Below are 25,071 nucleotides of genomic sequence, written 5' to 3'. Positions count from 1 at the left end.
CACCAAAGGAGAGAGAGCATTTTCACATTTAGCTCCAAAACTCTGGAATAGCCTTCCTGATACTGTTCGTTGCTCAGACTCGCTCTCCCAGTTTAAAACTAGATTAAAGACGCATCTCTTCAGCCAGGCATTCATATAATATTTTTAATCTTACAGTTAAATCCGGTCTCTAGTTCAAAACGCCAGAGGAGAACTGGCCCCCGACTGAACCTGGGTTCTCCCAAGGTTTTTTTTTTCTCCATTAGGTCACCTGATGGAGTTTCAGGTCACCATTAGGTCACTTGATGGAGTTTTTCGGTTCCTTGCCACTGTTGCCTTTGGCTTGCTCAGTTGGGGATATTTTGGGGATATTTAATTTTAATTTTATCAATCAATAAATTCCACTAGAAACAAACCTTGTTGTATTATTTTAATTTAATACTGTGAAGCTGCTTTGATACAATATGGTATTGTGAAAAGCGCTATACAAATATACTTGACTTGACTTGACTTGACTTAATACCGTTAAATTATAACTTATAAAAAAAAGGGTTTGTAAAAATTTGAAAATGATACATGTACCATATCATAAAGAAAGAAGCTGACCTTAAAGAAAGCAAGTTGGTCATTGGATGTTATGCGTATGCCGTAGTAGACATGGTTATGAAGGGTATATATGTAGGGCTTATATGGGTATATATATGTAGCAGGAGTATATAATACAAAGGAAGTAAATGATACATTTACAGTGCTGATAATTCTCTATAAACTGTTCTACACTATATATCTCTATATACATTTTTTTCTCATATCATCAAGATCTTTTAATACTTACATTTAAGTTCTTCACTAACAGAAATATGGTACAATCGCTGTAACAAATTTTCTTGGCGACTACTTTAATCCACCGATATCTGTCATAGAAATATTTACATTATTTGATATTAAATGTACAAAGAAGGCAGGCTAAGGATGCTCAGGTCAAAGGTCACAGACTTTGCCAAAATGTGCTTAACACAGTAGAACTAACAGTTATAAGTTTAGATTATATCATTCAAACCAATCACCAGACAAATCACAGTCAAGAAGACTCAAGTGACATTATATTTACTCATCTGTATGATTTAAATGTTCACCGATTTTTCTATCCAAGGGACTCACTTGGTTGCCATGGCCAGCGATCTCTCGGCCGTGAATTAAACTTCATTCTTACAAGAGCAACTCGAGAGTAATGTCAGGTGTACGCTGCGCAGCTGAGAAATAGATTCTACGCTCAAAAGTCAACAACAGAATATCAAGTGTGATTGAGGTTGTATCTTATCGGTATGCCGTCACCTTACTTCAGGTAAGTATTGTACTAAGATTAATAAGATTAAGATTTAGTGGTTATATAAAAATATATATATGTATAAAAAAATGTATTTAACCCTCTGGGGTCTAAGGTGTTTTTGGGGCCCTTGGGATGTTTTGACATGCCCTGACATTTGTGCTTTTTTCAGTTATTTATAAACATGATAATGGCAAAGGTGTAAATTCACTCTACATAGCACAAACAGGGCTACCATAATATGCAAGCAACATGTATGTAGATGTTTGTATTTTTAAGAGAATAATGTTTATGCGTGGTTATTGAAAAAAATAAAAATGAAAGTTGCTGAAATAAGACCACAAAACTCATACTAAATATGTGTTCACAAGACTTTTGACTAATGTCGCTTCGAGTTCTGGCTTCAAAATGATGTGAAAATAGTCTTGCTTTATCGTTCACAAAAAACAATACATTGATTTAAACTGTGTAAGACAGGTTTTGCTTGGAAAGCCAATATGCGAGGGGGGCATGAACGAGGAGTGGTTTACACCTGAGAATACAATGTCCCACCCACTCTGCATAATGAGCCATTCATTCAGGTGTGACACTGACTGAGCCAAGAATGAATGCAAGGACAAAAGATATATTTAGAAGAAGACTTATATTGACCATTTAAGATTTTGCTTACATCTATCTTGTAAATATGTTTTGCTATTTTATTAAAAAGGTTACAATTACAACAATAATTACAATTTCAACAATATTTCAAGTGTACTCTTTCTTTGTAAAAAAAATGATTATAGGCCTATTATCATATGTATTCATTAGTTTGAATATAGCCAACATTGGAACAGCTAACATCTTAGTTGATGACTTTATTTTTGACAAAAATAGTATTTTATATATATATATATATATATATATATATATATATATATATATATATATATATATATATATATATATATATAACATATGAGCAGAAATTGCTAAACAAAAGCTTATTTGATGTGGCAGTATATTCTACAGTAAAAACTGTACCCAAATCTAGTCAACAAAATGTTGTCTTTCATATTTCGCCTAACTGTGACGTTGTTTTTATGAAATATTAGGGCATATAAATGTTAATTTGCAGTTTAATACGTTGCTTATACAAATAGCCAACATTTTATTTCAACATATTTCAGTCGATTTTTTACTCATCTCAGTATAGCAATATAGTTTGGTAAAACATCATTCATTCACACACACGAACGCGATTTAAATTTAAACTGCCTTTTTGCGAGCTGTGGTAAACAGCGCGCATCTCTGCCGTTCATTCATTCACAGAAACGCGATTCACTTGAGAAGGAAAAAAAACTTACTACAGTATTCCTCAGCTCAGTCGGATCCTTGCTCCTCGAAATACCCGCACTTCTGAGGTACATTTTCCATTATTATTATTCCTCACAGCGCTGCGAGACGGTGTAAACAAGTAGGCTACAATGGTCTGATTAAACTTGTGTTTTCTCGAGCTGATATGGGGGCGTTCACAGGTTTGCGTGGATTGCCTCAGTCATTTGCGTTTGAATAGTGCGCGCTCTCCGTGGGCGGAGTCACATTAAAAATAATTAGATGAGATGAGAACGACTGACATCTCGCTCTTTTCTTACAGATTACATGAACTGAGAATATTTGTTTTTTATATAAATTACTTCATTTAAAAGAAGAGAATTCAAGCTTCATGCCTGTGTGTCTGTATGTCTGTTTGACTGAGTATTCGCTGAGTTATTGTTCATTTTCGGACGCGTTTCAGAATGGACTACACTGACAGAGAGAAGGCAGAAGTATTGTGAGTATACACAAAAATAATACACATTTAACAGAATCGATTGATGTATGAAACTTGTTTGTAATATCAAAGTCAACAGAGCAAAATGAATCTCTTTTGAACTGATAAAAAAAACAAGCGAGCCTATCGCGCCGGCGCGATTGTCGACCTCAGGGGGTTAAGCAGTATATGCTTCTCTGCTCAGTCATCTAAAAATTCACTATAAGTATCTCTTCAAGGCAGGGCATTTATCTCTCATTTGTTAACACTGGCCCACTCAGTGCCTAATTAAGCGATCCGATCAGCTAGACGAAGGGTGCATATCCGTTCAGATTTTGGACATTTGGAACAGCAAAGGTCAGATGAATTACCAAGCCTGCTCAGGCTTCGTTCATTCGCGCTCCACAGAAATGATCCTATAGCGGCTGCTAACAACCTTTTGGGTTCAAGGGGTGGCAAAACTTATGTTGTATGTGCTAACGAAGCTCGGTTGCATCACTAAGGCAGATCTTCTTGTTAGACGATCATGCTATTCCTGAGACGTTTATCTGGCAATCAGTCTCCAATTTCATGATTAAGGTCGCGCAAGCACATTCCTGACCACTGCAATGCCATAGCTACGCACATTAGTCTTCAGGCGGCTCTTGCCCTTCAGCAACCCTTATCCATCACCCTGCCCTCCTCTAACAGTGATCATGTAAATTAGTTGCTCTGCTCAATCCAGCTAGACCGTATATCACTGAAGGTGTGGCTCCCTACACCTTAAAAGCTTATATTTCTGCAGTATTGTTTATAATGTTTTGCTTTTCTTTTCAGATTCCTTAATTTCCCATCCTGATCATGGCCGGTTGTTCCTTCCTCGTCTACAATTACGAAATCGATGTGTGGTGGGTCTCCAGTGTCCCCAGGGTGTTTGTGAGGGGTTTGGCTTGGAATGCCCCAAATTTTCATATACTATGCTGGAATTGTCATTGAGGGTGAGTAAAGCGCATGGTTTTTGTCTGTCCCTTTGGATGCAGTCGGGCTGCTGCTCCCGGCACAGGGGGTGGAGTTTCAACAGCTTGTTTTGCAGCTTTGATTACCTCTCACAGACAATTTCAAAACTTTTAGCTTTATATTCAAACCCGAGTCAGACAAAGATGGAGAGACTCAAGAAGCGTCAACATGTAGACCCCATTTCCGGATGGTTAGTTGATGAATTATGTAGCTTATGCGTAGTTATCTTCTAGTCATTGATTAGCTCATTCTGTCTCGATATGCTATAAATCATATTCCGGGAGCTGGATTTATGTAACTTTAGGGTATGTGATGCCACTAATCCAGAAGGAATGCCGCACAGTCCCTCTCAGCGTTGTTGTAGTCCTTAAAAAGCAATCTCTTTAAATTAAATATTCAATGCTTGAACTTTGTGCGTTGTAACTTTGCAGATGTTGTTTATGCTTTAACAGCATTACAGAAAAGTGAAATCCATTTAACCCCCCTTTATTACCTCCCATCCGTAATGATCTCTTCTCTTCCTATTTTCATATTCAGATTGTAGCCATGTTTTAACAGCGTTCATGGCTCATGCATCCAGGGGAATTTACTTCAGATCTAACACTCCGATCTTGCCCGTGGTCTGTCTTTTTCTGATTCACCTTCTCACCTAATTTCTTTACTCTTTCTTAAGCACTCCAAATGACTCTCAAGTTTCTGGTATCACATTAACAATTTCTAAAATTAGCAATAAATTTTGTCCCTTCTCATCTATGATTAAATTCCTAAAAATCCACCCTAGATTCTCAGATCACTTCCCCTATTTTCCTACCTAACGAAGCATCTCTCTCTAAAGACTGGTTCAGGACTCATCTAGTTTCTGTCCTCAAAAGCTGCAGTTATCTCCCTCCCAGTATATTGGTCATTCCTTCAGGATCGGGGCAGCCACTACAGCAGCTGAACGTGGCATTTCTACTTCAGCTATCAAGATGCGGGGCAGATGGTCTTCCTCTGCATTCGAGTCCTATATAAGACCCGATTCAAAAACCATCCAGCTCAGCAAGCTCTCTACTAACGGTTCAGGTAAATCCCTATTCAGCTACTGGTGGTGGTGTTATGCTCTATCTATCTGTCGATAGTCTTGGTTTGATTACTCATCTGTGTGGCCAACGTGATATTGTCTCTATGTGGCTTAGTTGCCATCGTCTCTGCGTAATCTCGTCTCTGTGTGGCTTCTAATGGCCTCGTGGCATATTGTTGCCTTGTCCTTTGTGCCGTGCGGCAGTGTGGCCCTTCGGGGCTTAGGTTTTGTGTGGCCTAGTGGCCTTGTCTATGAGTGTTTTTTGTTTCTGTGTGGCATTAGCAGCCTTGTGGCTCAGCTGAGCCTCGTCTTTGTGTGGGTCTTCGAGGCCTTGTGGCATTTCGTTGCCTTGTCATATGTAAAAAATGGCCAGTGGTCTCGTGGCCCTTAGTGACATTGGTTCTATGTGGGCACCCCCCTCCCATTTTCAATAACACAAAATAATAGTCTCAAAAGCTTTAGATTTATTCACGATTAATAACAATCATAATAATAATAATATAGATAATATAGATAAACATGGTTTTAAGGGCTTCTTTAAACCTAACAGCAACCTTCAGTGAGCCAGGGATGTTGGTCTCTTGAAGGTCTGAAAATGAAAAGCAATGAAAAAAAAAAAATTGTGTGAAAAGTACAGTTGCAGTGAAAAGCATTTCTGAAGGATCACGTAACACTGAAGAGTACTGAACTGGTAGCCTGGGAAAACCCAGACTACTTCCGGCGAATTTTCATTCTCTCTCCAGGATAGTCTGGAGAAAAGCCCATTCAAACTCATTTCTGTGCCGCCGAAATCGCGGCACCAATCAGAAACGTTTGGGGAGGGATTTACATGATGACGACAGCGCAGCGACGCTGAAGGAGTTCTCACGCACACGCAGTGAAAAATACATTGCGGAGCAGAGAGGAGACTGACAACACGCTGGCAGACAGGACAGAGTAGGCTACTTTTCGGTTACGTTTGATATTAAACATATTCAACAAAGTCTCAGCTTTCAAATTTGGGAATTTTTTAAAAGAAATTTATTTTATTTAATTTAGAAGTTTTGTTGCTCTTTAATGTGCCGTGACAGATCGCTGTAGAGCATCAGTTAAAGCTGTTCTTGTGAACCGATCATCTCTTCCTTCTAGTTAATTTATAGCCTCAAATAAACATGAACAAACATAAGAAGGAATGTTGTTTTAACCACGGAAAGGCGTCAGTACACTCCGTTTTTCAAGTTCAAATCTATGTTAATCTACTCTCCTGACTGCTTTGTCGGACAAAATGGCGGATGGCGAAGTATTGGATTGAAGGATTGGTCAGATCACCTGTCAATCAAGCTGAGCTACGTCGGTTGGTGACGCCCCTTTGGAAATGATTTGTCTACATAGCTTCTCCAGACCCTACATTCAGTTTCAACTGAGAAGGGTCTGGTTTTAACCAGGCTACTGAACTGGAGTAATGATGCTGAAAATGCAGCTTTGATCACAGAAATAAATTACATTTTAAAATATATTCAAATAGAAAACAGTTATTTTAAATTGTAAAAATATTTCACAATATTACTGTTTTTGCTGTATTTTGGATCAAATAAATGAAGCCTTGGAATGAATTAAATCATGAATTACATTCTGCATGATAAAATATAAAGATTTCAGTGATCTTCTGTAAAAAAAAATGTAAGTCACTACTACAATATTACTGTAGTAAAACCATGTGAGGACGAGCGGAGAGTATAGAATACTATAGATTAAAAAATTAGCTAGATAATACGTGCATATTAACAGCCTTGAATTAACCATAACATGATTAGTCTAAATGTTAATAAATTAGGTGTATATCAGCAATCATAAATCAAAGAAGAAATATATGTTACCTAGGTGACGAGGATCACTCGTCGCTTTGTGTAAGTTCCAGTACGAAACAGCGCGGGGGCGCACCTGTTATTTTTCCGATGGTAAAAACAAATTATATGTTGTTGTATTACTTATCAGTATCTAGTTTTTGACCAGCGAATGTGTGAAAATTTGCATTTTTTGTCCGTCATTAAAACGGCGCCGGCGGCATCACATTACATTTTCATCAACAGGTTATAACCAACTAGTTTGTTGTAGCTATATGGGCGCTCAGTTTTTCCTTCTGTAAAATACATTTGGCCAAAATCGCATTTTATAAAAGATGAAAGGCTACTGTATGCACAGGCTATTTAAGTGTCTATGTATTGGCTATGACTAGATGGCAAATGCTAGCCATACCTCTCAGTCTCAGGCGACGTCCCACATGTCTCAGTGAGTCAGACATCAAATAAATAAAATATTAGCCTTTATAGACATAGTGTTTAGTAGTAGCCTATTTATTCAAACAACAAGATATTTATTTACCCTTCACAAAACTTCATTCAGCTGCTGTCTACTGTGCAGCTTCTGTGGAACTTCAGTTGATTCCGTGAATATAGAGGGGGCGGAGTTATCAGCATACTGACAGCTTGAGGATCGAATACGATTTACACAAGTTCATTTTAAGAACTTTCATTGGCTAAATATTTGTAAAACAGACAGACGGACGTAAATGGTAACCAATAGCATTGATTTAAAAAAAAAAAAAAAAAAAACACCACCCAAAAAAGGGCACTTCGGAGTGTAAGGGCAAAAAGGGCATGTGCTCTGCACAGGTTGAGCCCTACCTGTGCACGTGCCTGGCCTAGTGGCTGTTGTTCTGTGTGTTTGTTCTATGTGGCTTTGTGGCATATCATTGCCTTGTCCTGTATGTAAAAAATGGCCAGTGGTCTCGTGGCCCTTAGCGGCCTTGTCCAGTCTTACTTCGTCTTCCATGTTGCATTAGAAGCCTTTGTGGCTGATCGCCAGCCTTGTCTCTGTGGTCTACTAAGGCCGTGTGGCTGCTGCAGCCTTGTCTCTGTGGTCTAGCAAGGCCATGTGGCCAGTGTGGCACTGCTCTGTGGTCCCTATGGCCGGTTCTGTGTGGCCCAGGGTGGCCTGGCTCCATGTGGCCTAGGGTGGCCTGGCTCCATGTGGCCCAAGGTGGCCTTGTTCTGTGTGGCCCAAGGTGGCCTTGTTCTGTGTGGTCCATGACGACCTTGTCTCTGTGAGGTCTGTTATGGCCGGTTCCGTGTGGCCCAAGGTGGCCTTGTTCTGTGTGGCCCAAGGTGGCCTTGTTCTGTGTGGCCCAAGGTGGCCTTGTCTCTGTGTTGCCCAAGGTGGCCTTGTCTCTGTGTGGCCCATGGCGACCTTGTCTCTGTGTGGACTGTTATGGCCGGTTATGTGTGGCCCAAGGTGGCCTTGTTCTGTGTGGTCCAAGGTGGCCTTGTTCTGTGTGGTCCATGGCGACCTTGTCTCTGTGTGGACTGTTATGGCCGGTTCTGTGTGGCCCAAGGTGGCCTTGTTCTGTGTGGCCCAAGGTGGCCTTGTTCCGTGTGGTCCATAGCGGCCTTGTCTTTGTGTGGTCTGTCATGGCCAGGTCTGTGTGGTCCTAGTGGCCTTACTCTGTGTGGTCTATAGTGGCCCTGCTCTGCGTTGTCTATAACGACTCATGTTCCCAATGGCTATCTCTATGAACTAAGTTAGCTCATTCTCATTTCATGTTCACTATTCCACAGCACTTGCTTCCATTAACTCATTTCCTCTAGCTCAATCAGTATTAGATTTTATAAACTTAAGGCATGGGTTCCTTCTACAGGGAAACTAGTAATGATAAGATGTAAGTGTGTCTTGAAATGTAATAAAAGTTGCTTGGATGGAAGCGTCAGCAATGGACAAACGTTTACGTATATTCAGCAGCAGATATTAAATGCACATGCGTAGTACACATCTACACATAATACCTTTCAGGTTCTCTGTTTCTAATTATGATGAAGTGGCCTCTTACTAATTAGCTATCGGCCTATGAGGCATTCCATGTTAAATGTTCATGCTTATTATGTTAACTCTTTTTCTTTTATGTTTTAGGAACTTCAGGATACACGACCGGTGGGTATACTTTATTTACCGTTTTTTGGGGGTGGGCTCCGTCCCAGTGGAATTATTCTTCCACCTAATTTTGGGGGTCGGTTGCACCTCTGCCTTTGTCTTCAGGCAGGATATTTAGAGTCCGGACCCTCGGATTGCGAGCTACGGACGGGGCCTACGTCAAAGAACTTTATTGCTTGCTGGGCTGTTAATAAATGTATAATTGTTACAGTATTTAGTCTCCCAAGTCTTTCTGGTAGAACTAGGTTATTAAGAACATTTTTAAATAAAATTTTAAATATACTAAATTTCAACTTTATTATAAAAACAAAAATAATTACAAATGTATTTAATTATATAATAGTGTACATGTATATTATATTAAAGTATATTTTAGTTTACATTAAAGTACATATAAAAATGTACTAAAGTCTCACTTAAGTTGTTCCAAAAAATCATTCTTAAGTTCAACTAACTGCATTTAATTTGAACTTAATCTGTGATACATCTGAAATCAATTATATGTAATATGCATTAAGTGCGCCGTAAACATTACATTTAATTCACACTTAAGTGAATTCCTTTAAAGTATATTATTTGTGTAATAAGTACACTGTAAAAAAAAAAAGTTGGGTCAACTTAAAAAAATAAGGCAACTTATCGCAAGCTCTTTTTTGAGTAAACTCCACAAACAGGGAGTGAAGTCCACGCAACTCAAAAGATTACGTTAAAGTCATAAGTTGCTTCAACATAAATAGTCATGTTTAGCTAATGAATAACAGAACAAAGTATTTTTAGTTGGCTGAACACAAATGGGCCTATTATCTTATAGGCCTATATTGATTTATTATATATTATTTAAATAGTTTAATTAAATAAGAGACAGACCATAACACGAGTCAGATAACTTTTTTTATTTAAACAGTTTGTGTCTGATGCACAACAATGACATTATCGTAGCAAGTCTTGAATTTGTTAACTCAATGCATGGTACTTACCAATGCATGTTAAAGAACATTAGCCTGAAGGTTCAGTTCACCCAAAAATGAAAAGTCAGTCATCATCAATCCATATTCAGTGCATTCATGAGTCCGAACAAGCGTATACTGCTGGTAGATCTGTAATGTCCTCAAGAACAATGGCCTCTTCCAGTATTAGTTGGTCAGAGTTGGTAGTGATGTAACAGCGGCATCTTCAGCCACAGTAAGGATTCCGATCTCTACATCTTTGGTGCCGTGGTCTAAATGATCAGTATCCTGGGAGAATAATTCATGAGATAGAGGTATTAATTGAAGTGTAAATTTAAAAATAATAACAACAACAACATTATTATTATTTATGTTGTTGTGTAAATAACCTGAATACATGTAAAACATAAATAGATTAAAAAATGACCAAGAAATGAAAATGAAAATGGTAATTTACCAGACGCATCCTGGGTAAACTTGTAGAGTTTTCATGCTGGAAAAGTGGCAATCCCTCAAGATCTGTTTTCTGACGTGTGGTAATGTCACTCACCTGAAAAGAAAGGAAAAAAAAAAAAAAGAATTATTTTAATCTGCAGATGCACTATGACCTTAACTCTTAATAATTTAACATAGGGATCTCTATTGCTTTGGGAGTTAAATGTTACAGCACACCCAAAAATGATAATTCTGTCATCTTTTACTCTTCCTCATTTAATTCCAAATCCATATGACTTGGTCCATAACAAAGATTTTTTTAAAGAATGTACAGATTGCTCTTTTACATACAGTGGAATCAAAAAAGTAAAATCATAAAATTTGTCAATAAATCATGTACAGTTTCCCAATTGACAACTGCATGAAAAACAGACTGATGTCATAATAAAGTTTATGATATTTATAACTGATATTATAAAGTTATTTACTTACTATTTTCCTCTCTATATGTGTTCATTCAAAGTAGATTCTCATGGTCGACGTTACAGATACACGAAAACTCCATGGAGATCTGTAAAAAACGAGTCAGTTGGAATCACCACAAAGTTTTACTACTATAAGTATTCCTAAAATGTTCTAAAGAAATAATAATTAATAATAATCTTTAGAAATAATAATTAAAATAATAATAATATTAACAGTTGCTATTAAATGGTTTACCTCATCCTTTAGAAAAAGTGCAGGTGGCAGGCCATCTCTCTCTGAACTCCTCAACTAGTGTAAATACATAACGAGCAAACATCTCATTTGATATGACAAAACATACAGTTGATTATAAAAATGATAAATACCAGACATGTTCAAGTCCCTAAAGGCCAAGTCAAGTCTTAGTTTGTACCATTTTTTTTAACAACATTTCTTTCAGTTAACCTAGTAATTGTAATTAACAGTGTTTTAAACTTTCAAAACGGATTTCTACTTAAAAAATGTATAACATAGCACATCAATTATTACTTAAATCATTAATGAATTACTTTAAAATAAAATAAAAATATTCACAAAAAAAAAATTATTTTTAAAATACTTAACATTATGCCATTTGGAATGCAGGGAGAGTCACCACGAGAAAAAAAACAAAAAAAAAAAACTAAACGTGCTGTGTATTTTGAGCTATTTGAGCTGCCGTAGTTTGCTGTAGTTCTAGGCAGTGATGGGTAATGTAGTCTTCCAGAGAGCGCCGGCGGTAACAGTAAACAACACAAAGAGCAATATTCCCGTCAGTGTGTCGTTAATACATACCTGTGACTCTTTGGAAACGCTGGATTGAATAGGCAGGATAACCAGCATTGGCCTCTTCCAGTATTAGTTGGTCAGAGTTGGTAGTGATGTAACAGCGGCCTGTAAACAGTGATGGTGAATTACATCAGGCCATCAGTTTGGGAAGAGCACAAAACATCATATATGACAAATAACATACAGTCGATTATAAAAATAATTAATACATACCAGTGATTCTGCAGAAACGCTGAATTGAAGGCAGCACTTTGCTACCGACTTCTCATCCGTCTATGCTTCTCACCAGCTGCAGACAGAGACCTAACCGCCGAGTCTCACACTGCGCATGTGTTCAGGGTTCAAACTGCGCACGCGCTAACAAAAAACGCGGACTTCAATGAAAACTAAAACGATTTAGTTTGAACAACAAAACATTGTACGTTTTCATCATTTAAGTAACGAATTTGTTGAATCAACTTAGTATGATGCATGAACACTTCCAATAAAAAAATCTCAGTTCATTTTACTGTTTTATGTTTATTTGGAGAACTTTCAGTAAGTTGGCTTTTTTACAGTGTACACTTTATAAAGGTACACTATAGTGCACTTTTTTCACAAGGAATGTGTCAGTTGAAGATAATCTATGACGTCATTAAAGATACTGTATCTTAAATGGAGTGTTGACTAGTCAAAATATATTTTGAGATATCTCGAATCAGATTTCTTACTAATGCAATTACAATTATAGATATCTCTAATTATCATTCTGACTCGTCAAAATACAATTGTAACTATCCAAAATATATTTATGGATAGTCAAACCATAGTTGTATATGCTAAAATGGCTTGCCATATAAAGATATCTTAAATTTGAATTATGACTAGTGGTTAGAGATATCTCGAATTAGAATTTTTCCTAGTGGTAATTCAGTTAGAGATATCTCTAATTTAATTATCAGTAGTAAAATTGTAATTTGAGATATCTCTAATTAGAATTATGCCTAGTACAAAATCATTTATATAGACATTTAATTATAATTTTTACTAGTCAAAACTTCTTTGTAGATTTCAGTAAATATTTCCCATTGGAAGAAGATTATTAGTCAAAATAGCAGATATTGTAGATATCTTGAATGTTATTACAATTAGTCAAAATAACATTGTAGATATCTTCAATGCATATTATGACTATTCATCACATTGTAGATATATTAATTCCAATTACGACGAGTCAAAATTGCAGAATAGATATCTAGAATTGGAATTTTGACTAGTCAAAACTAAATGACTACTAATACAGAGTAGGGCATTAAATGCTAAACCGGCTTGCCATAAATTTTGCTTGCCATTTTACCCTGTCAGTCGGAACGCAGCTCCATATCTTGTCTCGTATTTCTACAGCTGTTATCACCATATTAGGAGAGAGAGAGAGAGAGCAAATAAACAACCCTAAACTCTTTACTGCAGAAAAAAAATTATTCAAGTTAATCGGAAAAAATATTAATTGGTAGATATATAATAGTGTGGAGTACAGCGTGAAAAGAGCTTGAAGAGTTTTCCAGCCACGTCCCCGATAAGGAGTCACTGAATCTGCCGTGAGATTCTAACATGGACTGGTGAGTAGTATGCGCTGCATTCTCATGAAACTTTGATATGAGAAACTACAATAACGTAATACATTTAAGTACTGTGCAGTAAATAGACCAATAGCCATTCTTAGAAAAGAATAGTCAAGACAAAGCTTTATTGTCAAGTGTATAGAAAAATTTAATTACTTTTAATTCTTTAGACTAGACCAAAGGTTGTGCAATTGCAGCGGATATACTGAACCTTCTTTGCAAGAACCTAAAGTTAGATTTAAACATGTTAAAACAGATACACTTTTGGAAGGGGCCCCAAAAAAGCCCAAAATTGTTCTGGATTTAACAAGCAGCAAGAAGTAAAAAAAACATTCAAACAAACAAAACAACTAGTAGGGGAGAGCGGGGCTTTTTGAAACTTTTTGACTTTCTCAGTTTGTGTAAATGCACTTGGGATTCAGAGAATTGTTTTGTTTAGTACAATTAGTACAATTATGTGATTTTGTTTCATTAATGCAGTGTATACTTTTTTCTTGATAAACCCCAAAGGAATGGAAGTGTAATGTAGTACAATAAGTAAAATCATGTGGTTCTGTTTCATTAATGCAGTGTATACTTTTTTCTTGATATACCCTGAAGGAATGGAAGTGAAATGTAACGTGAGGGGTACATTGTAACATGACCATATGATAGCTTTAAATGTTATCTGATCTAATTCAAAAATATATATCTACAAGACAAACTAAAATATTTTGTCAATAGAATGCAATTATTAACTTTTTAAAATAATGCCATTTTTAATAATTAAAAATAAACAAATTTGAGTTTGACAATAAACACACAGCAAAACACAACTATACAGCATAGTTCAAAACATAATAATAATGAATAATTTCTCAATATTGACTCAGTCTTTATTTACCTTTTACTCATGGATTCTCAATAGAATTCTTAAAAGTATAGAATAGTATAGTTCTTATAGGGCCACATTGTAACACAGTGTTACAACGTTCCCCATCTGCACAACTGGGATTTAAACCCGGCTAGTGTCTTCTGCTGGTTAGAACAGTATTAAAGAACTATCTGTATAGATACAGTTATACGATTAAAGTAATATCAGATTTGTCTAATTTTAATTAAGGTTGAAGTACTGTATACTTCACATGGACTATTGTAACGATGTTTTTTTCTGGGCCTTGAAAGTTGCAATGACGTTACGGTCATTGGGGGGTAGAAAGCTCTCAGATTTCATCAAAAATATCTTTATTTGTGTTCCGAAGATGAACAAAGGTCTTACGGGTTTTAAACGACATGAAGGTGAGTAATTACTGACAGAATTTTCATTTTTTGGGTGAACTAACCCTTTAACTTGCTCATGAACTAATGGGCTGACAATTTTAAACAAGTGGCTTAGTTCCCCTTTTATTTTTCTATCAACTAATCTAATTCCACTGTCATAAACAAATGTGATCTAATGCCAAACATCATCAATCTTGCACATTTGATAACTCACTAGGAGATTGTTCAGAGATTGCAGTTTTGGTGAGAGTTTGTTCTGTCTCAAAGCAAGCATCAATTTCTGAATGAAGTTGAAAGTATTTTTCATGTCTTTTGGGTAATCCAAATTTAAAGCATAAGACAGACCAAAATAGATGCAAATTGCCTGAGGCAGGTTCTGCAGATTATCCATTACAATACCTCTCTCAACAATGATGGCTGTAGACACTGGGCAAAGGTAGAGTTTATTTAGAGAGGGAAGTTGTTCTACATCAATGACAGTCAGCACCCCAACAGATAGTTGTGCCCAGGCTTCATCAACATCACATACCTGAATGAAACCAAACAATAAAAATATTACAACAGAGAAAAGTGAAAAGGCATGATTTATAAATTATAAATTAAAATTTTATCATTTAAAAATTATTTAGTGAATGGCCGTATATTTTAATGATGGATAGATGCACTTTTATCATGGATGGATGCATTTTGATGGACTTCAAAAAATATACGGCCATTCACAGCCATCATAAAGCTTGGATGAGACAGGACATTTTCTAATATAACCCTGATTGTATTCGTCTGAAAGAAGAATGTCATATACACCTAGGATTACTTGAGGGTGAGTAAATCATGGGATAATTTTAACTTTTTGGTGAACTATCCCTTTAAGTATGCAAGGTATTGAATTAAAACTACAGTAAAAATTATTTTGTTAAAGGGTTACTTCACCCAAAGATATAAATTCTGTCATTAATTACTCACCAACATGTCATTCCATACCTTTGAGACTTTTGTTCATCTTCAGAACACAGATGAAGATATTTATTATGAACTCTGAGACCTTTCGGTCCCTCCATAGGCAGCCTAGGCATCTAGCACTTTAAAGCCCTAGAAAGGTAAGAAAGACAAAGTAATCCATGCAAATTTAATGGTATAATCTTAATTTTATGACTCAATGCAAGTACTTTGTTTGTGCAAAAAAACAATATTCCACTTTATTTACATAATAACTGACCTGCAATGCATGTTCATGAGGACATCACAAGGTATATGTGTTTTGCTCATGCATGAGAAGTCAGTTGTTGATCTTTGAACAATTCGATAAGATTTAGTAAAAAAAAAAACATTTTAATTTTTTTTTTTTTTTTTTACAAAAAGCACTCATGTTGCTTCATGAAATGAGTTTAAACCACTGGAGTAAGATGAGCTACTTTAATGATTTATTTCATTGCTGCCTATTGAGGAACAGAAAGGAAATCATTAAAAGTATTTTCATTTTTTGTTCTGAAGATCAAAAAAGATCTGAAGATCAAAAAAGTGTCATTACCATTATGCCTTTAAGTGGAGAAGTGACTATTAAAGGAGAACTTGGTAACTTTTTTAACTTAATAAAACTGTCTAGAATTCATTTGGATGGTTAAACAACCTGTTCTGGTGATATTGGTGACTTTCCCCGCTCCCCCCAGCGTTCCCAGGCGGAAAACCAACCTTGCAACTTGGGGACCACCGTCCCGGCAAGATAGAAATTGGAAGTCTCGTGAGAAGCGAGAATGAGAACGAGCGCGAAACATGAATTGCTTTACGGCAATTCGACATAAACACACACGCATGTATGATGTATTACCAGATTACCCACCTCGGTAGACATAGCTCCACACGATACAGTTGGCTTGCTCTGATCAAAACAAACGCACAGGAGGAGGCCGCCGCAAGGGAGTTTTTTACGACCGTGTTGTGAAATATACGCCCCCCCACAGCTGTAGGGGGAGCTCGTGGGGAAAACATGCGACAACAAAAGGAAAAATCAGCGAAGAAGTGACTAGAGTTCGCTAGAGTTGCCGAGTTCTCCTTTAAAGGATTAGTTCACTTTCAAAAAAAAAAGTCCTGATAATTTACTCACCCCCATGTCATTCAAGATGTCCATGTCTTTCTTTCCTCAGTCGAAAAGAAATTAAGGTTTTTGAGGAAAACATTCCAGGATTTTTCTCCATATAATGGACTTAAATGGCAACCAACTTTTCAAATGTTCAAAGAAGGTTCAAATGTCAGTCTCAATGCAGCTTCAATGTCTCTACACAATCCCAATCGAGAAATAAGGGTCTTATCCAGTGAAACAATCTGTCATTTTCACACACAAAAAAACAATTATATACTTTTTAACCACAAATGCTCGTCGTGTACCATCTCTGAGATGATCCACGCATTGCGTCATCACGTTGAAAAGGTAACGCGTCAAGTTATTTGTCTGTGTACTCCGGTTCAAAAAGGTAGGGAAGGGCGGACATCTTTGTTTTAATTTATTTTATTTTATTATTATTTTTTTTGTGACCTTTCCAACATAATGACGAGATACATGGCATCTCAGATGGGCCTTTGTGGTTAAAAAGTATATATACAGTATATATTTGTATATATAGTTTTCCTCAAAAACCTTAATTTCTTTTCGACTGAAGAAAGAAAGACATGGACATCTTGGATGACATGGGGGTGAGTAAATTATCAGGAAATTTTTATTTGAAAGTGAACTAATCCTTTAAGATTACAGTCCACAGTTAAAGAGTTTATCAACAAAACCCCACAACACTTTAGACAACAGCTAGATAGATTGTAAGCAAAACCATGATCAACTCAGAATAATAATAAAAAAATGAAGGCTGCAGTAAACTCACCCCTGTATTAATTTGCTGCATAAGCTCATCTAATTTCTCTCCAATGCTTCTTGAAGACTTGAAGATTGTGACAAAGCGTGGTGTGTAGCGATCCACAGCACCATAAAAGTTACTCTGCAGCCTGCAGATCTGTGGGGACTATCCTGTTAAACTCTGCAAACACCTACAACACAGGCAAAAAAAAAAAAAAGGCATGGGACAGTGTGGAAATCTTTCAATGAACAATTATTTTTTATTTTTCTTATCTTTATAAAAAATATCTTTCAATGCATGGTCAGGCCAACATGCCAATTCTAAAGCCAAACCTAAACAGAATGTGGTTTCTCATGGTGGAAAAGGGTATGAATACTTGTCTCTCTGTAAAAAGAGCTGGCCACTGCTCCATCTGCATCAACAATTTCACGTCTTCGAATTGAGAAGGTCTGGTCCATCTTAGATGCAGTGATAAAGCAGTTGAGTTCGAGTAAAAAAAAAATATTGCATTACAATCTGATTTTACTCAATTTAAAAAATAATAGTTTAATGCTGTTGTGAAATCACAAATACTGTCAAAAAGCATTACATACTTCATACCTTTAACTGTAGATGTGCGCCATTTCACCAGATTTGGAACCTTAATAATTTATAAATGAGAATGCATCAGTGAAAATGGTAAAATAGAAAACCATAATTCTTACATTTGGAACAAATAAATAGCTTTTTAGGCATTCCAGGAACTGTTATGGTACCTGATAGTTTTATGCGCAAAATAAACAACAGGCCAAACCATATTCTTCAAGCTCTAATTATCTCAATTATTTGGTAGGCATTAAGGAAATCAGTAAAAATTAGCGACAGACAGTAAAAAAAAACCATTCACACAAAAGTTGCATGCTTGATTACTCACCTTATTATTATTCCAAAAACGTAGCGACGCTCCAGATAAAAATGTAGGTAGTCTGTCAAAGACTTTCCACATCTGCAAAATTGGCGCTGAAAATGAAATACACACAGAATCTATTGCGCATGCTCTCACAAGTGCCGCTTCTTCTTCTTTGATTTTTCTGCACATTAGGCATGCTTTAATTCACTGCTGCCTCTCACTGGTTTAGTAACGTCATTGCATCCTTTGTTGCTACTTGCTTATTTCAAGTAAGCGTCACTCAAACGATTGAGTAACTTGTTATTTTCACCCTGCGATTGACTGTAACTCAACAAAACCTAGTAAGAAGTATGCATTTTATATTACTGAGTAAAGTTTACTAAGTATATGTGAGTCAGGAAAGCTATTGGATTTTACAGTGTAGCATCAGCAGTTAGGAGCGAACTGCCCTGTTTTTATCGTAGCCATTTGCAGTGAGGGGAGTTGAACAGCTGATGCATCTCAGCTGATGAGACCGTGTTGTTGGCCAATAGCATTAGCAGCGTCTTGACTACCTGGCTTGCCAGAAATGACGCTTACACTCAATATATATTTTCGATCCTTTAACCCTGCCCCCATCAGGAGCAGGACTAGACACCACTGTAGTAGTACCATTGTACCTTATTTAAACAATATTATTATCATTGGTAAACATTTGTAAACACATCGTCCTAGCATAATACCATAGATGGTATGCAATATCTAGAATGTATCTATTAATGTTAAAATGAATGAATGAATGAATGTTCTTTCAGTACTGCAGATCATTACACAGCTGGCATGCTGCTCAGCGGTGCAGGAGATGCTTTGGGTTACAGAAATCAGCTGTGGGAATACAACCAATCTGGCCCTGCCATCCACCAGGTCAGACATATAACAATTCTGCTGTTATGCTAATGAGACATTAACATTTTGGTCACACTTTATATTAGGTGTCTTTACCATTTATGTACTTTCATAAAAAAAAATGTTAGGTACAACTTACTAATTGTGTTCATGTTGTATTTTCAAACACTTTTTCTGTGGTTGAGGTAGGATATGGGTAAAGGTAGGGACAGGTGTATTTGTTGAGGTGTAAGGGAAGGGACAACAGTGTAATTATATATGTAATTACAGAAATTAATTACATATGTAATTACATGCAAGTATTTTAAATGTATAAGTACAATGTAATATCGTATGTACAAGTGTATTTGGTGGCACTAATTTAAAGTGTCCTTGTACTTATTCCTGTAGTAATAACAGTAAGTTATGCATAATTACATGCAACTAAACCTAAACCAAACTCAAATCCTAACCCTACAGTAAGTATATGTAGTTAATTAATATTACTCCTGATACAAGGACACTTTAAAATAAAGTTCACCCAAGCATTCTTTCAAATTATTCATTTTAATGTTTGTAAATGGCAGTTAAAGACAGTTAGTGAAAAAAAATCAATAATTCTTTCCCTGCCATTGACGAAAATTTCCTTAATTTCTGAGACAACGCTTCCCCGCCATTGAAGGAAATTTCTGGCTTTCCGTGTTTTCACTGTTATACGGTAGGGTGCTCTATGACACATCTTCTGAAAGAGTACTGAATCTCCTGATCAAAAGACATGAAGAAGAAGCAGAAACAATGAATAGCATATGTAAGCAGATACATATGTAAAATAACACAAACATTAAACAGCAAATCAAAACTGCCTAATGTTACCGAATGAAATGTCAACCCAGGACAAGCTAAGGACTGTGCAAGCTCTGGGGGTGTTGATGGACTCGGTCTACTCCATCTATGTTTTGATCATCGTTCTGAATCCGATCTGGATGTAGTCTTCGACAAAAACGCATTTTTCTCAGCTTTTTGCTCAAAATGTTGCTTTTTTAATGAAACTTACCCACATTCAAGATGAAAAAGTATGGATTAAGCTAGAATAAAACAGATCTAATAAAACTTTCTTCAGTAATTTCACTTGTCGAAGAAAATTCCTAAAACTCAAAATATCATTATCAAACTTACACTAGAACATGGTAAATCTGACGACTTTCAAGTATGTGATTAGGAAAGTGTCATATATTAAAATAAAAATATTATTTGCTAATTGGTTCACAATTTATATATAGCTATATATACAATAGTGTTCAAAAGTTTGAAATAAAGACTTTTTTTATGTTTTTGAAAGAAGAAGGCTGAACTTATTTGATCTAAAATATATTAAAAACACAAATATTATGAAATATTTCAATATTTTAAAATATAATTTATTCCTGTGATCAAAGCTGAATTTTCAGCATCGTTACTCCAGTCTTCAGTGCAGGGGCATTTCTAGGTTTTAAAAACATCAGGGGCTGAGCCCGAAACATCAGGGGCTGGGGGATGGGTAATAAGATAACATGATTCGATACAGAGAATAATGTATATTGTAGGCCTATATGCAGGGGGCAGGGTTAAAAAATTCAGCCGTGGCACTGAAGCCACACCAGCCCACATTACCACACAGACATGCGCATTCAAATGTGAGGTTGTTAGGGGGGTTCGGGTGAAACCGAGAAAATTTGGATTTCTCTGACCTATATGTGCATTTTAAGGTGTTTGAAGGCCAAGAAAATTGGATAACAATAGCTTTAAAAACATGTCAGTGGGCAGTAGCATAAATTATTTGTCAAGCAGATAACAGATTCTTAAAGGGGGGGGTGAAATGCTCATTTTCACTCAATCTCCTGTTAATCTTGAGTTCCTATAGAGTAGTATTGCATCCTTCATATCTCCAAAAAGTCTTTTAGTTTTATTATATTTATAAGAAAAAATAGGCTGTACCGAGTCTTTCCGGAAAAAAACGAGCGTCTGGAGGCGGGCCGTGTGGGCGAAGCCAGAGCCGAGAGAATCCGTCGATCTGGGCTTTGTTTATAAAACATTCATCGTCGAAATGCAGGGAACAAACAGTCTACACAACTCGTTTCTGCATCCACTGTTCCTAACGCTGGGTTCTTTGGTAAGCTTTCCCTCACCAAAAACACTTTGGAGACACTATGCAGCGCTGCCGATGATTTCCTGTTGAAGCGCGTTGAGGTGCGCGGTCGCGCTTTTCCGGGAGAAATGCTCATATAAGGAGTTCCACTCTGGTCTACGTCATTAGATCCACGGTAAAAAAAAAAACAGCTGAAACTTGTACCAACCCGGAAGTAAGATTTTCGGCACAGAAATTCTCTGTTATTCGTCCAAAATATTTTTAAAAAACTTTGGCCATGTTAAGCATGAGAATCCATCTCTTTAACACTGTAAACAACTCTGAATACATGAAACACCATTGTACCCCCCGTTTAAACATGAATGAGGATAAATGTTGAAATGAATGATCCACACTACAAAATGGAAATGCAGTACACACATATTCCAAATAGGAATGGCCTTAAATGAGAAATCTTTCAAGGATTATTTTGCATAGATGTTACATTTCAATCAAATACCAGTGCAGTCGTTTTGTGTCCAGAGGCAAATGAGCAATTTACATATTAGCATTAAAGATTGGTTTCATATATATATATATATATATATATATATATATATATATATATTATAAATATATATTTATACTTATGAATTTTGCTTATAGTTTCTGTAATTAGCAAAGAACATCTGTTAAACAGGAATACATTTAAATAATGTTAATCAAGCTGACTAACACACTCACAATAAAAATACAATATAATTTAAAACAAACACAAGCTCATTATACAAAGGAAATAATATTACAGATCTAGACAAATTGGGTTGTTTATAGTTAAAAGAATGTCATGAACGATCATTTAGGCTAGATGTATTTTCACATTTTTGGTCACAAAATATATATTTTTTATGACACGAGTCAGTTTTGATGACTTTGCAATATTGATAAAATGTTAGAATATTAATAATGAAAAGTGAGTAGATATTGGAGATATTCTAGGATAGGCTGAAATCAGTCACGTGGTGCGTCTCTGTGTCAGACAGAATTCAACAATCACCAGTCAGAGACAGCAGCAAAGCCGAAGCACAGGCAATTTATGATTTCGGGGGTTTACATAGTAGGCTATTGTCCAGTTTCATATTTGTCAGTCAACTTTTCAAAATACATTGGGGACTACACTCAAAACATTCGGGGCTGAAGCCCCGGCAAAATCTGCTGACGTCGCCTCTGCTTCAGTGTCACATGTTCCTTCAAAAATCATTCTAATATGCTGATTGCTGCTTAATTATTGTTATTATTTGTGCACAATTATTATTAAATGGTTATTATTATGAATGCTGAAAAAAGGATTATTTGATTAACAGAAAGTTCAAAAGACAGCATTTATTTGAAATATAAATCATTTGTAATAATTATAAATGTCTTTACTGGCACTTACCCCAGACTTTTGAATGGTAGTGTATCACCAGAGGTGTCAAGTAACGAAGTACAAATACTTCGTTACCTTACTTAAGTAGAAATTTGGGGTATCTATACTTTACTGGAGTAATTATTTTTCAGGCGACTTTTTACTTCTACTCCTTACATTTTGACGCAATTATCTGTACTTTCTACTCCTTACATTTTAAAAATAGCCTCGTTACTCCTATTTAATTTCGGCTTGTTTTCATTCCGGCTTGTCGTCGTTAAAAAATAAAATAAAAAATTGGCCAATTACACAAAAGGTTTAGAGCTGACTCCCGCCTCCTGAATACACATCGCTAAACTGATTGGCGTTGTGGTGTCTTTCTAACTTGTGAGAGGCTGTAGTCACATTTGGTTGTGCGCAGTGCCAAAAGTCCTCCGAAGGAAACCTAGATGTGGTAAGCGAGCGAGAAATCGTGGCAAATCGCGTCAAATATTGATTCAGAGAGAGAGAGAGAGAGAGAGAGAGAGAGAGAGAGAGAGAGAGAGAGAGAGAGAGAGAGAGAGAGAGAGATTTTTTTTCCTTACATTACTTTTACTTTTATACTTTAAGTAGTTTTGAAATAAGTATTTTTTATACTTTTACTTGAGTAAAAAGCTTGAGTTGATACTTCAACTTCTACAGAAGTCTTTTTAAACACTAGGATCTATACTTCTACCTGAGTAATGAATGTGAATACTTTTGACACCTCTGTGTATCACGTTTTCCACAAAAATCTGAAGTAGCACAACTGTTTTTGTTGTACCCCTGAAAAGGGGAAAATATTACAATCACACACAAAACTATAGTGGTGTTCTCTCAATTGAAACTGTATGCAGATTTGTAATATAAAAAAAAAACGATTTACAATGAAGCACATTTTAAAACATTACTGTTTCCTTAAGTTGTTACAATTCTTAGTTTTACCAAAAAGACTCGGGAGGCAAAATGACGTAACAAAGCATACATTTATTAATCCTCTGGGGTCTGAGGTGTTTTCTGGGCCCTGGAGGTGTTCTGACATGCTCTGACATTTGTGCTTTCTTCTTTTACTTGTGACATTTTCATTGCTAAAGTCTTATTACACTGTATTCAGCACAAACTCTGCTACAATAATATGTCAGCAGCATGTATGTAAAAGTTTGTAGTTTTGAGATAATGACGTTTATATGTGGTTTGTGAAACAACAAAATAAAATTGTTACTGAAATAAGGTCATGAAACCCATACTGATTATTTCTTAACAAGACTTTTGAAAATTGTATCACATAGTCTAGAATATTTGCTTCAAAACTGTGAAAATCATCCTGCGTACTCATTCAGATAAAACAATATATATTTTTTAAATTTGTAAGATATGTTTTGTTTAAGAAAGCTTTATGTGTGAATATTGATGTGTTTCAAACCTGAGAAAGACAAAGACCCTCCCATAATGGCCCTATCAGGTGCTATCAGGCCCTATCATTATGAGGAAACTTGCACAAAGAATTAGGAGATATTTAAAAAAGAATATCTTTTTGATTGTTTGGATTTATTTACAACACAACATAATCCAAAGATACACAACAAAGGACAAAAAAAGCACATTATTGAACACACTGATCTAAAGACAGAGACTTGAACAGTCACACACCTTTGTGCCATTCCTGAAACATAGTACATACCTGTCATTTCCAAGGTGTTTGATTTGTCATTTTACCATGTTCATGTACAGAGACTCATGAGCATGTTTAAGTCAGAAGGACTCATCAGTGGCATCTGGTTCCTGTAAAAAAAAAAAAAAAAAAAAAAACAACAACTGTGAACATGCTGATATCAAGATAAACTATAGGCTGCACGATTTTGGAAATACATTTACTATTTTTCTGGTAAAAAAATGGAAATTTTAAATTTACAAAATACATACAGTATATATATATATAATGAACACCAGGTTTGTTGTGCCTTGTAGGCATATACGTTTAGGGATGCATAAAATAATAATAACAATAGGCTATAGCAGGCGGCCTATAAATCGTTAAAAATTAACACTTCAGTAACACTACACTAGAGAAAAATATATGGATTATCATATGTTACTTCAAATGTTTCCATTCGTTATGAAATGAGATTGAAGTAAATACTTGAAGCCTAATGTTTGGCGCGTTTTGCTTTTCAAACACACAGCGCGACTTCAGCAGGGGCAGGGGTGGAAGGACCAAAAGGCACTTTAAAAAAAAAAAACATTTATTTATTAAATAAATCACCTGCATTTAAAGCAGTACCCATCTGTCTG

At 36.0% G+C, this 25,071-nt stretch overlaps 1 protein-coding gene and 1 long non-coding RNA gene across 3 annotated transcripts in view; one reads left to right on the top strand and one right to left on the bottom strand.

The window, feature by feature from the left end:
* Nucleotides 1-10,224: 10,224 nt before the first annotated feature.
* Nucleotides 10,225-11,875, bottom strand: LOC308706754. The gene is made up of 5 exons (XR_014032087.1): nucleotides 11,799-11,875; nucleotides 11,220-11,273; nucleotides 10,992-11,070; nucleotides 10,522-10,614; nucleotides 10,225-10,352 (listed from the first exon to the last, which is right to left on the bottom strand). It is a non-coding gene; the product is annotated as an uncharacterized lncRNA (long non-coding RNA).
* A 1,278-nt stretch (nucleotides 11,876-13,153) lies between these two features.
* The window catches only part of adprh (ADP-ribosylarginine hydrolase), a 96,995-nt gene continuing 85,077 nt past the window's right edge, over nucleotides 13,154-25,071 (top strand). Inside the window, exons 1-3 of one of the 2 annotated variants that reach the window (XM_081393659.1) lie at nucleotides 13,154-13,390; nucleotides 14,635-14,671; nucleotides 19,180-19,288. In XM_081393659.1, the coding sequence (XP_081249785.1) occupies nucleotides 19,205-19,288 (84 nt within the window). In that variant the 5' untranslated portion in view covers nucleotides 13,154-13,390; nucleotides 14,635-14,671; nucleotides 19,180-19,204. The remainder of the gene's footprint in view (nucleotides 13,391-14,634; nucleotides 14,672-19,179; nucleotides 19,289-25,071) is intronic. The other variant, XM_081393658.1, reaches the window with a different exon arrangement.

This window comes from Scardinius erythrophthalmus (assembly GCF_964197995.2).
Source record: "Scardinius erythrophthalmus genome assembly, chromosome: 18".
Taxonomy (NCBI): Eukaryota; Metazoa; Chordata; class Actinopteri; order Cypriniformes; family Leuciscidae; genus Scardinius; species Scardinius erythrophthalmus.
Note: the sequence above shows the minus strand (reverse complement) of the source record. Positions and strands in the feature narration are given on the sequence as shown.